The sequence below is a fragment of the Barbus barbus genome, assembly GCF_936440315.1.
Source record: "Barbus barbus genome assembly, chromosome: 48".
NCBI classification, from domain to species: Eukaryota; Metazoa; Chordata; class Actinopteri; order Cypriniformes; family Cyprinidae; genus Barbus; species Barbus barbus.
The window spans coordinates 20,646,476-20,659,082 of record NC_136726.1 but is presented as its reverse complement, the minus strand read 5'-3'; the positions used below and the strand labels follow the sequence as shown (position 1 = coordinate 20,659,082).

Below are 12,607 nucleotides of genomic sequence, written 5' to 3'. Positions count from 1 at the left end.
TATGTGACATTTACTGTGTAGAGAATATTGAATAAATTAGCAAGTCAAATGGTTTTGCATTTTCTCTGAAATCATTACTATAGCACTAATATATCTTATTTAATGCTAATGCAAATGACAGTGCCACAGTCCATCTTAAAGATGTGAAAAGTGAAAACCAAATCGTGTTTGTTTGCATTGTATCGCTCTAGCAATGACCTTCCACACTAATCTTTGTGTTTGCAGCATCTCTCTACATTCGTCATGGATAAATCAGAGTCCATTGCTACAGTAGATGATGCAATCAAGAAGCTGAAGCTGCTGGACTCCAAAGACAAAATCTGGACACAGGAAATGCTGCTGCAGGTGACGGAGAAATCCATCAAACTCCTGGACTGCGAGACCAAGGTGAGCGGGATCTTTTCTTGTGTGCTCACAAGTAAAAATGGACTTTTGTAAAGTCAATATAAAATCAAAATTGACACTATTTACTTTCTAAATCCATGTTCCTTGTCTTATTGTGAATGATTCATTGTTGCATTGCAATGAAAATATTTTTTGTCTTTGTAATCTTTCATCATAATGTACGGTCCTTTTCCACTTACGTCATCTAGGCCATGCCTTTTCAGTCAATTCTGGCCCATTTTTGTCCCATTGAAAATCCTGTATGATTCTGGCTTTGCACATTTTTACTAATTTAAGACCAATTTGAGTCTTAAATATCCAGGAAAAATTAAATGCACACTTGAGATCATGGAAATGATAACTGATTGAAGACATTAGCGTGTTCCACACCTGTTCATCAAACAAAGCCTAACCCTATGGCCTAGTCAGTGTAATCTGATCTGATCTGGAATAACTGGATAGGGAGCGTTTCGTCCGTGTGAATCGATTGTGATTGTGCCATCATTATTCTGGTAATATGTGACCATAAATGCCAACATTACTAGATCTTTGACTTCATTAATGATTGCAATCATTGCTTTCAGGATCGAAGGTCATATAAGCGTCTTGTGTTTGCGTAAATTACTTACAGAAATTATTTAATTTTAAAATCAATTATTTAATTTTAATTTATTTATTTGACAGTTTAATTAAAATAAAATGAAATAAAACACAAAATAAAATATAATTCAATTAAATAAAACAAAATATATAAAAATATAAATAAAAAAACTAAATAAACTAAATAATTAAAAAAATATTTTTTTTACTTTATTTTTTGACATTTAATATATAATATACATTTTCTTGATTTTCATTTTATCTTTATATTTTTTTAAATACATTTTTTAACAAGCATTTTAGGGTTAGGTGATATAAAGTTCATTTTAAAGGTCTAATTCTCTTTTCTTTCTCTCAGGAAGACCTTGAAATCTTTCCTTTGGCCACAGTCCATCATTGTCAGACGTTGTTGAACCAGACCAGATATCCGTCTGTCCTTCTGCTCGTCTGTCAGGACAATGAACAACACAAACCAGACATTCACTTCTTCTACTGCGACGAAGTGGAGGTGAGACTCACACAAACTTAAGACATGAGAAAAGTATCATGGTACTTGAAATGCATGACATTTGATGCATTTTAGGTTTACACCTTTACACCCCTGCAGTATGATGATAAACACTTTCGAGAGCTGCTTTCACTGGATCCGTGTGTGCGGTTGTGTTTTAGGCCGAGATGGTGCATGCTGACATTGATAGCGCTCTGGGAGACAACACATGCGGCAAGAAGATGCGACCGCAGACGCTAAAGTGAGTCCCAGCTCTCATAGACACAAACACATGCTACTGGAGGGGTTTTTAAATAACTAATTACTAGCCAGAATGACTGACACCAAGTTTCACAACACTTCACAACAGACTGTACGTCTACTGATGTCCTAAAGACACGCAACAGGATCAGCAGATAGTGAAGCCGTATTTACTTAAGAAATCATCATCAGTGTGTACTAATAGTTTTTTAATAGCATTTATTTAGGAATGCTATAGTATCATATGTTGGCCGTTGGTTACATTCAGACTTCAGGTGGGATTTTCTTCTTTAAAAACCGGTTACAGGTTCATCAGAAAAACACTGTACAGCTATTCACACACACGCTAAACCCTAGTCAGCTGCCTTGCTGTCTACTTAGGCAGCTTAACTGAAATGCAACCCTTGTGACTAATGAGAAGCGCATGGGAAACGTGATTCACAATTGATTTAGCATGCTAAGCTAACAAAGCAATTCACATAAAATACACAAATATTGAATAAAATAGTAAATTTTTAATAAGATCAAACAATTTTGATACTTTTTAGTATTGATTAAGTTCTATTTATAGTCAAATTTGGCCACATTCTCCACCACCTGAGCTCATCACAATGCATTAAGGGTTCGTCTCTGCAAATTGTATATGATAGGAAGGCAAAGCCTAAAATTTGGCCAAAATGAGCCATCATTTAAGGCTAGGGTGTTTAAGTAGTTTTAGGCAATTGCTAGGTGGTTCTTAAGATGTTTAGCCCTATAAAGCTTACTGTGTCATATTTTATACACATTTCTAAGGCATCTAAATGATCAATATGACCAAAACCATGCTGAAAAACCTGTTTAACACAAACACTACACGCCTTCTGTCATCTTATTGATAGTTTATACTTTTTTTAGCGAGTAAAAGGCCTTGTAAATTGTGTAAAAATATCCTGTGAGGTTGTTACACATCTTTTTACTGTGAAAACTTTATAAAGCAAGCATAAGAATAAATTTGATATTCCGTAGTAAAAAAGTAATATATTTAAAATGCATTTATTTCATAAGTATAGTTCAAATCTATTAACAGATTTACTGACATAACACTCGAGACATTTCTTAATATTAATCCTTAAATGTGTTTTAATATCACTACTGATGAAGATTGTATGATCTTTCAATAATATCGGTCTTTAATGCATGATATTTAAAGTGTACCTGAAGTATACTTGCAATAGTTCCACTTAAGCACAATCAAATATACTTATGTATATCTTTAGTTGGATTTCAATTTCATTTAAAGTGCATTAAGCATAAGATTAGTTGTTCCAATTTAGCAGACTTGCGTATATCAGTTTAGTATACTGCAGAGTATTTTTTTACGTACATAAATATGTAAATGTATTTGTAGTATATATTAGCCAAACATCATTTTTTAAGAAAAATCATCATCAAATTTATCCATCCATCGATCCATCAAGCTTTTGATGAACATTTATTTGTTAATATCAATTATATTGCATGGTGTTGTATGTTTTACACACATACACAATAAAAACTTCAGTTTTTATCATTAAACTAAACATTTAAATATCATCTTACTAAGCCATTATAGATACAGAGTGACAACTGATATTTATGAGCATTTTATAAAAGTAGTCTGCTGTACTCTTATAAAGATTTCATTGATTTACATTACAAGCTATTTGAAATGTATCTTTTTGGGCATATAAATATTATTTTCATATTTTAACAGTGTAAATAGAATCTATAGCTATTTGCTCTTAGTGTAAATAGCATATCGTTAAAAAATACTGCTATTTTCACTTGATGTAAATAGTATCTATCACTAAGAAAATATGCTATTTGCACTTAGTGTAAATAGCATCTAATTGCCAATATGATACTCAAAAAAAAAAAAATATTATTTTTTATTTTGTCTAAAGATTCAACAAACTGTTCCATTTCACAAACTTGGACTATTATTTAATGTCAGGCTTTACAGGGTCAAGAGCACTTCTAGGTGGTTGTTGGGGTGTTTGAGTGGGTTTTGCTCGTCAGTTTTTAATTACATTAGAACAACTTGGATTGAATGAATACTGAATGAATTGTTTATAATCAACATTGCCTGCATTCTCCACCAACTGAGCTCGTCACATTTCATTAAGTGTTCTCAACAAATTATACATGCTGAGAAGGGTAATTTCAGGCAAATTATTGCCAAAATTACCTATGTTTAAAGTTGCTAACTACCTTTTAGACTGCCTTAAAATACTTCCTACGTAGGCTGCAAACTAGGTTTATGAGCACATGCATTTTCTCTGTACTCTCCACCAGGTTGAACCAAGAAAAGATGAAACACCAACGGGAGAGCATCATCCCGGCCTCGGAGCCTAGAAGTCCTGGCCCTGGGGTCAAAGGTCGCGTAGCAGCTACGGACATGAAAGGTGCCAAACACGCAGATGCAAAATGCCTATATACTTACGTTTACAATAAATGCATGGATGCTAAATACTCTGCATGTTTGTCTCAGATGAACTGTCGATGCAGGACCCCGAGTCCAATATGAAACTGGCCCAACGGATCGAAAGGGACGTGGTGAGTGCCTGTGTAACACTGGATATCTGCACACACACACACACACACACTCAACCATTGAGTGTATCAGATTCATGGTTACCATACCAGACGTAACGCTGTAACTCAGGCCGTGTGTTTTCACTCTGTGTGTGTCATTCAGCAAATCCTGAACTGCAGTCTAGATGACATCGAGATCTTCGTTGCACGCCTTCATAAAGCGGCAGAGGCTTTCACGCAACTCAACCAACGCAACAGGAGCAAAAAAAACAAAAAGAGAGGACCGGCAGGTACATATGCATTTCATTTAACTCATTATTCATTTATTAATTTGATAAAGCACTTCGTAGCTAGTTAATTTATGCTTTGGAAAACAACATGTGTAAATACATTCATATACTTTGCTAAACAAACATGATTCTCATGTGTGTGTTTTAGAGGGAATGCTAACTCTACGAGCTAAACCACCATCAGAAGGCGAGTTTTTCGACTGTCTTCAGAAGCTGAAACTCTCTTTCAATCTGCTGGTGGGTTTCGCTTGTCTCTCATTGTTCCTAAACTGAAAAATGCCTTTAAACATAAATACACAAGGTTTCAAAACTGCTGTGGTTTTATGTAAAAGATCATCTGGAATAATTTGCACTCAAATTGAAACATTTTATGACATGCTGAAAAGAAAAACAAGAGCAAATTTCGTTATAAACTATTTTTTTTTATTTCATGAAAGAGGCCCATAATGGGTGTTTCTCAGACAAAAGGCTGCATCCAACAGAGGCTGTGTACTTCGTAGTTCAGTCCTTCAGAGTCTTGTAGGCTAGACTCGTCCTCGGCATTAAACGTTAGAATGAGATGCTCTAGTAAGTGCACATATGTTCACATATGTTCCCACCCTCACCGTCACGGCACAAAAACACTAATAAAAATTTGTTTTGGAAAAATACTTTGTATTACAAATCTTTATATTATTTGGCTTTCTATTAATGCAATACGATGAATCCCAGCCGTCCCTGTGGCTTAAATTATTGAGGGTTTAGCGTTTAGTAAGTAATTTACAACAAAACAAAATATAACATCTATCCTTTCATGTCCGAAAACATTATTTTTGTCTTAGATTTCATAATAAATTCAGACAAGCTCGTTTTTCGGCAGTTTATTTTCACGAAGTGGAATGTGTACAAAGGATTGTGGGTGATTGAAGGTAGCGGAGGATACATCCCATGCATCCTTCAAATTCAGCTGAATGAAGGACGCGAAACGAAGGCTGTCTTCCAAGGATCCTTCCTACTGAGATGACCTTCAGCGACGTTTGATGACGTGGCAGCCGAGAAATGCAGCCTTTGTAGGATGCAGCCTTCTGTTTGAGAAATGTGAGTGAAGTGTGTTGACGGTCTGTGTGCGCCCTCTACAGGCCAAACTGAAGAAACACATCCAGAACCCCAGTGCTGCAGAGCTCGTGCACTTCCTGTTTGGACCTCTGGAACTGGTGAGGAACTGAACACATGCACAAAATAAAAACATACCACAAACTTCTGTTGGTTTTATTATAGAAATTGATACTTAGAATTACTTCAGACTAAATAAATGCCTAAAAGACAACTTTTTGGATTTAATAAAAAAAATAAAGATAATTAAAATTGCACAAAATAAAATAAATGCTACTGGTAAAAGACAACTTTTTGGATTTAATTAAACAAATAAAGATAATTATAAATGCAAATGCAAATAAATAAATAATTCAATGCTAATGTTATTGCTAAAAGACAACTTTTTTGATTTAATAAATAAATGAATAAAGATAATTAAAATGCAAATAATATATATATATATATATATATATATATATATATATATATATAAATGCTAATGTTATTGCTAAAAGACAACTTTTTAGATTTAATAAAAAAAAGTTAATTAAAAATGCAAATAAAAATATGAATAAATACATTTTAAAGTTACTTCTAAGAGACAACTTTTTGGATTTTAATAATAATAATTTATTTATTTAGTCTGCTAAATGACTAAATAAACAAATAAATAAAATATTGTATTATATTTTATGTCGTTATATGTATTCTTCATAGAAATTGATTAAAATGACTACAGACCAACCCAAAGCTAATGCTACCACAAAGACAACTTTTTGCATTTTATAAAAAAATAATAATTAAAATGACAAAAAAATATATAAAAATAATATTATTAACCCTAAATAAATAATCTTAAATGAATCAATAACTATAAATAAATGAAATCATTATTAATCTTATTTACCTTTGAGAACACCCCCCAAAACTAGCCTTTGTAAATGATAGTAGCACAATAATATAATAGTATGTTTGGTATAACAACAGAATGAAATGGTGTATAACAGTTATTTTGCAATGGCTCATTCAGGCTCTTGATTACTAAAAAAAACTTGTTTGTGTGTGAATTCAGATACTGCAGAGTTATGGCAGTCCTGAGCTGTCGCGTGCGGTCATCTCTCCTCACCTGTCCCGGGACACAGTGGACTTCCTGAGAGGACACCTGACTCCCAAAGAGATGACCATCTTTGAGCTGCTGGGAGACGGTTGGACGCGGCCCAGGTGATGATTCAGCTGCTGTGGATGTGTTACAGGAGTGTGTGCCAGTGGTAAACAGATACATCGAGCTGCGTAATCAGCCAGTGTTTGCTCATTCTGAGGTGATCAGTATCAGGTGTTGGTACTCCCCCCAAAACTGGCTTTGAATGCTTATATTAACAGGATTACTTAGGTGTTACTTTTTACTGTGAATTGAGCAAATAGTGTAAAATTTTGAATTTGACCAGTTTTGACTAGAGATCAACCTATGTAATTGCTTATATTATTATTAGATATATTTAATGTTAGCCTATATCTTTAGAATGAATGAATCTTATGCAAAATAAAATCCTCTCTTTAGTTTAGCATGTCACTGAAAATTGTGCATTTTGAGTAATAATGCATTGTGAAGTTTGAGCAATTATTATGCAATATTTTAGCAGTTATGACTAGTGACAACTGACATGAGATGTTTAATGCCTGATATTATTATTTTAGATATTAATATAAAATATTACAGGATATATTTAATGTTATCTCTTTAGAATAAATCGTTTTAAAATATCAAAATAAAAATCTTCTCTTTAGATTAGTATAAAGCATTGAAAAAAACATTAGTATGTATGAGTTATTGTGAATTAAATAAATATTGTGTAATATTTTTGATTTTAGCAGTATTGGCTATTATTTTTTTTTTAATGTCTGAAATTATTATTATTATATGAAGTAATATGGGATATATTTGATGTTATCTCTTTAGAATGAATAAATATACAAACAAACAAACAAAAAAATGATCTGTCTAATCAAGCATCCATCGTAGAAAAACTGATCAGTCTGTATGTCTGATTATGGGCGTGTCTTTGTGTATCTTAGAGCTGATTGGCCGAAAGATCAGTGCGCTCCTTTGTACGTTCCAAAGTTCCGGAATGGCTGGGAGCCGCCGCTGGAACTGTTCCGCTTGTCACCGTGGGAGACGGAGACCGCCGGTGCTCCGATGCAGACAGAATACAGGCTCAAAGAGGTGAGAGCGATGAAACATCACCATCTTCTCTGAGTGGAAATCTCCTCTCTGTGTTAAATGCACATCATCTTTTCCCTCTGTTCCATTTCAGTTCTATGGATCACAGTCATCGCTCTCTTCAAACGGGTGAGTTAGTTGTCATGTCTATATGTCTACATGTCTATATTTTCATCTGTAGTAAACAATAGAAAAAAGGCACTTCTTGTGTTCAAAAGGTTAAAAATCTTTATTATTTTTTGGCTGGTCACATTTGGACATGTTTTAAAAATGACCCAACCAAAGAACACCCTCTGAGAATTATTTCACGATGTCCTTCCAGCAACGAGGTCATTCCAAGATGTTTCCCTCTGATCTAGAATTAGAATTTAAGAGAATTGTGCCATTCAAACTATAATGACTATCTTTTTTTGCCATAGCTATTGGCTAAAACTGCCATACTGTTCTTTCAAACAATCATCGTATACAGTATTTAATCAAAAAGGTTCAGGAATAAAGGGTGTTTTTTGGCAGGTTGTCACATGTAGTTTTGTACATTTTATTTTACAATTTCATTGGGCCAAAACAACGGCGTTCCACAAATTTGGTGTTTTATTATATTTTCATAAGTTCTCATCACCCTGGTTCCCTCATCAAAAACCCAGTAGCATTTTTCTATTGGCTTTTGGAGTATTATCTTAATTTGTGTTCCGAAGATGAACGAAGGTCTTACGGGTTTGGAACGACATGAGTAATTTATGACAGAGTTTTCATTTTTGGGTGAACTATACCTTTAACACCAAAATCCCACTCAAAAAAAGCCATTGACTTAAGGATGATGGAACCAGAAGTGATCAAATTCAAACTCATTTCTGGGTTTTGGCCTACAAGAATACATCATCCCTGCAGTACTTTATTAAATAGCATATTTTATTTTAAATGGCAAGATTTCTTTTCATTTCCTTTTGATAGTTTTAAAATCATTGTGATAACTTGCCCCTTTCAGTGTGATAGTAATGAATGCTGAATGACTTTCGCTCCATGTGATTTCTTTCTGATCAGCTTGTTGCGCTCATGTTTTTTCCAGGTCTTTCTCAACGTCTCCCGCTTCTCGCAAGTATGCAAAGATCCGCTACCACTTTGTGGCACGTAATGTAAACGAGCTGTCGGTGCTTCAGGACGAAATTCTGGAGGTATGAAGACTGTGAAAAGTCACGTTTAACATCTCAAGTGCTTCTCAAAGACAGCAATGAGATTAAATTTAGATCTAATGGAGTATTGACTCAAGTTTGCTTTCAAATCAGCCACAAATTGTGCCAACAAACCAAAGTCTCAAAAGTCAGAGATCTCATTATGAACTATATAACATTATGAAATATAACATTTCTCATCAAATTCCCAAAAGATGAGCTGATCTTAGCTGCTGTGCACATTCATTTGACAAAAAGCACTTGCAAAAATTGGTGCAATACAAGTTGTGTTCTGAAGGAACTAATAGGGTGTGTGTTTTCAGGTGTTGGAGGATGATAAGCAGTGGTGGAAGTTGAGGAACCGAAGCGGACAGGCGGGATACGTGCCCTATAACATCCTGGATGTGGTAAAACTGGAGGACCCTCAAACTATGATTGACCCGCCATACAGTCCAGGAATACCTTACAATCAGGTAAACACATTTACACAGTAATACAGCAGAAAAACAAGCCATTTTTGGTCATTAAAAATACTAAAGAATTATTTTATTTGTCTATCACGCAGCCATACCGAGGACAGTCACCCTCCAGCTCACTGGGCAGTGAAAAAGACAGTGAGTTTAAGACAAATATACGAGATAAATGTAACCCTGGAGCACAAAACCAGTCTTAAGTCGCTGGGGTATATTTGTAGCAATAGCCAACAATACATTGTATGGGTCAAAATTAATTTTTTTTATTTTATGTCAAAAATCATTTGGATATTAAGTAAAGATCATGTTCCATGAAGATATTTTGTAAATTTCCTACTGTAAATATATCAAAACGTAATTTTTGATTAGTAATATGCATTGCTAAGAACTTCATTTGGTCAACTTTAAAGGCGATTTTCTCAATATTTAGATTTTTTTGCTCCCTCAGATTCTAGATTTTCAAATATTCTCGGACAAATATTGTCCTCCTAACAAACCTTACATCAATGGAAAGCTTATTTATTCAGCTTTCAGATGATGTAGAAATCTCAATTTCAAAAAATGGACCCTTATGACTGGTTCTGTGGTCCAGGGTCACAAATAAGATCAGATCCTGTCAAGCAGGATCAGAGTACATCTGCAAGTGTGTATTTAATGCGTTTCTTCATCAGTGTCCTCAGGTCACACTCACCAGATGGATAAAGTGAACGATGAGCTGCTCATGTTGATCAGCGGAAATAAGATTCAACAGCCCACAAGGAACTTTAAGGTGGTCCGTCAGACTACCGTCCCTCTGGCCTTTGACTCCAGCCCGGCCGAGGTCACCACCTGGCTCAATGCCAAGGGCTTCTCCAAACCGTGAGTCAAATAAAACGTTTTTATGGAGGACTCCTTAAGTCTTCTGAACTGTGTATTATAATAAAACTATTTATGTACTTTATTTAATTTATCATTTATTTATTTATTTTTACTGAGAAATCTATCTTAAATGATAAAATAATAAAAAAAAGTTTTACTGAGAACTTAGTAAAAATGCATTAGAATTAAAATAAATAATTTAATAAAAACTATGAAAGCTTTCTAAACTATGAAAAATATTCAGATAAAATAAAAATAATGTATTTACTGAGAATTCATCAAGCTTCTAAACTATAAAGAATATATTAAAATACATTCAATTTAATTTTACTAAAACCTCATTAAGTCTTCTAAACTATGAAAAATATGAAAAATAAAATTTTATTTTTACTGAGAACTCGTTAGTCCTAAATAATAAGAAACATTTAAAATATAAAATTTATTACTGAGAACCCAAAGGCTTTTAAATGATAAAGAATTAATCAAATTAAAATGCTTTACTAACTTAAGCCTTATATAATGTGAAAGATTTATTATATATCTTTAAACCTAAACTATGAAAAATGTATTAAAATAAGTTTTTACTGAAAACTCAAGCATTCTTAACTTAAATAAAATATTAAAATATTATATATATATATATATTTTTTTTTTCCTGAGGACTCATTAAGCCTTCTAAACTATAAAAAATGTCTTAAAATAAAATATTCATATTTACTAAGAACTCATAAAGCCTTCTAAACTTTTAAAGATTTGTTAAAATAAAAATATGAGCGATAGCAAACAAAATGTAATAATCCCCCCCAAAAAAGTAACATAAATGTTGAGAAATAAGTATGTGCCATGTGTCTGTCTGTCTGTCTGTCAGGACGGTGGATCGTCTGGGTATCCTGACCGGCGCTCAGCTCTTCTCTCTGAATAAAGATCATCTGAAGACCGTGTGTGGAGACGAGGGATCTCGCGTCTTCAGCCAGATCACCGTCCAGAAATCACAACTAGAGGTCAGAGACACTTCACACACAGCTGGCACTCAGCACCACAGAACTCTTCTCATTTGTCTTTTCTCTCTCTCTCTCTCTCCATCAGAAGAGTCGAGGAGATACGGAATTGCAGGAGATTCTGAATAAACAGCAAGAGAAAATTTCATCTGCCTACTAAACACGCTCACACAGACTGTCAATCAGATGGTCACCTGGCAACAGTAACCGTCAACCAAACCCACCAATGAAGTTCTGCCACACCGTCGACCAAACGTCTATATTTTTAATTGTATATTTATTGTTGGTGCTTTTTATTATTAGTGTATGTACGGACCTTATTGTAATTTATCCACATACGTTATCTCGTTCATGCTGGAAATACTTGTAAGCTTATACTACTCTCTATTGCATGAAAACAATGTGTGGGTGAATCTCATGAAAACATATACAGGTCTTGCTTATGAACTATAAAAAGGACCATTCACTTTTTTACTTTTGTGTTTTCATGTCATTTTAACCACTATTGCTCAAAGCAGACTTATGTAATTCTCAATGATTAAAAAAAATGATAATGAATAGCAGTACAGTGACTTGTCACCTTAAAAATCGAAAGAATTTTAGGACCTTTTTTGTTATTTTTGCATTTCCGTGTCATTTTATCCAGTTTCTCATATGCACACGTTTTGAGTTTGTCATTTTTGATAATTCCTGTTTTAAGCTGAGGTGAAATGCAATGTGTATAGTGCAAAAATGTAAATCTAAGCAAAATACACATCTTTCTTGTAGTGGTTCAATGTGACCCGTACATGTTGACAGCTGTGAGATAAGACAGAGTGAGCAGAGTTTGATGTATGATTGCATCTGTGACAGTGGTCTTTGAAAGAAACAAATTTAAATAATGTGCTAAATTCAGTTGCATCATGCATGTTCCGATGCTGATCGTTATGACGAATGAATGAAGCAAGAACAGTACATTTATGTATTCATGCACGTCTTTTTTTATTTCTATAAAGGGCATTTAGAGACTTTGATCTTACAGTATGTGGTTTAATCACAATAGAGACACTTTAAAAAGACACACAGAAGAGATTTAATCAGTCTAATCAGATACCAAGAGTAGCAAATCATATTAAACCAGAAGTACAACCTCTTAGTATTATCCTCTGCTAGTTTCTCCAAATGTTATTTATAAAAAACAAATCACTGTATTGTGAATTTCAGAAATAAAGTGACTACTAAAAAGATTGTGCCTCCGAAATT

The 12,607-nt window shown here is 33.9% G+C and overlaps 1 protein-coding gene across 3 annotated transcripts in view; it reads left to right on the top strand.

Moving 5' to 3' along the window:
* The window catches only part of eps8l2 (EPS8 signaling adaptor L2), a 41,882-nt gene extending 29,299 nt beyond the window's left edge, over positions 1-12,583 (top strand). For 2 of the 3 annotated variants that reach the window (XM_079412129.1, XM_079412128.1), the window contains 17 exons: positions 226-387; positions 1,343-1,492; positions 1,654-1,733; positions 4,046-4,155; positions 4,242-4,306; positions 4,449-4,575; positions 4,724-4,812; positions 5,694-5,768; positions 6,722-6,870; positions 7,723-7,870; positions 7,962-7,996; positions 8,934-9,039; positions 9,360-9,509; positions 9,602-9,650; positions 10,181-10,367; positions 11,236-11,368; positions 11,454-12,583. In XM_079412129.1, the coding sequence (XP_079268255.1) occupies positions 226-387; positions 1,343-1,492; positions 1,654-1,733; positions 4,046-4,155; positions 4,242-4,306; positions 4,449-4,575; positions 4,724-4,812; positions 5,694-5,768; positions 6,722-6,870; positions 7,723-7,870; positions 7,962-7,996; positions 8,934-9,039; positions 9,360-9,509; positions 9,602-9,650; positions 10,181-10,367; positions 11,236-11,368; positions 11,454-11,525 (1,887 nt within the window). In that variant the 3' untranslated portion in view covers positions 11,526-12,583. The remainder of the gene's footprint in view (positions 1-225; positions 388-1,342; positions 1,493-1,653; positions 1,734-4,045; positions 4,156-4,241; positions 4,307-4,448; positions 4,576-4,723; positions 4,813-5,693; positions 5,769-6,721; positions 6,871-7,722; positions 7,871-7,961; positions 7,997-8,933; positions 9,040-9,359; positions 9,510-9,601; positions 9,651-10,180; positions 10,368-11,235; positions 11,369-11,453) is intronic. The other variant, XM_079412130.1, reaches the window with a different exon arrangement.
* The last annotated feature ends 24 nt before the right edge of the window (positions 12,584-12,607 follow it).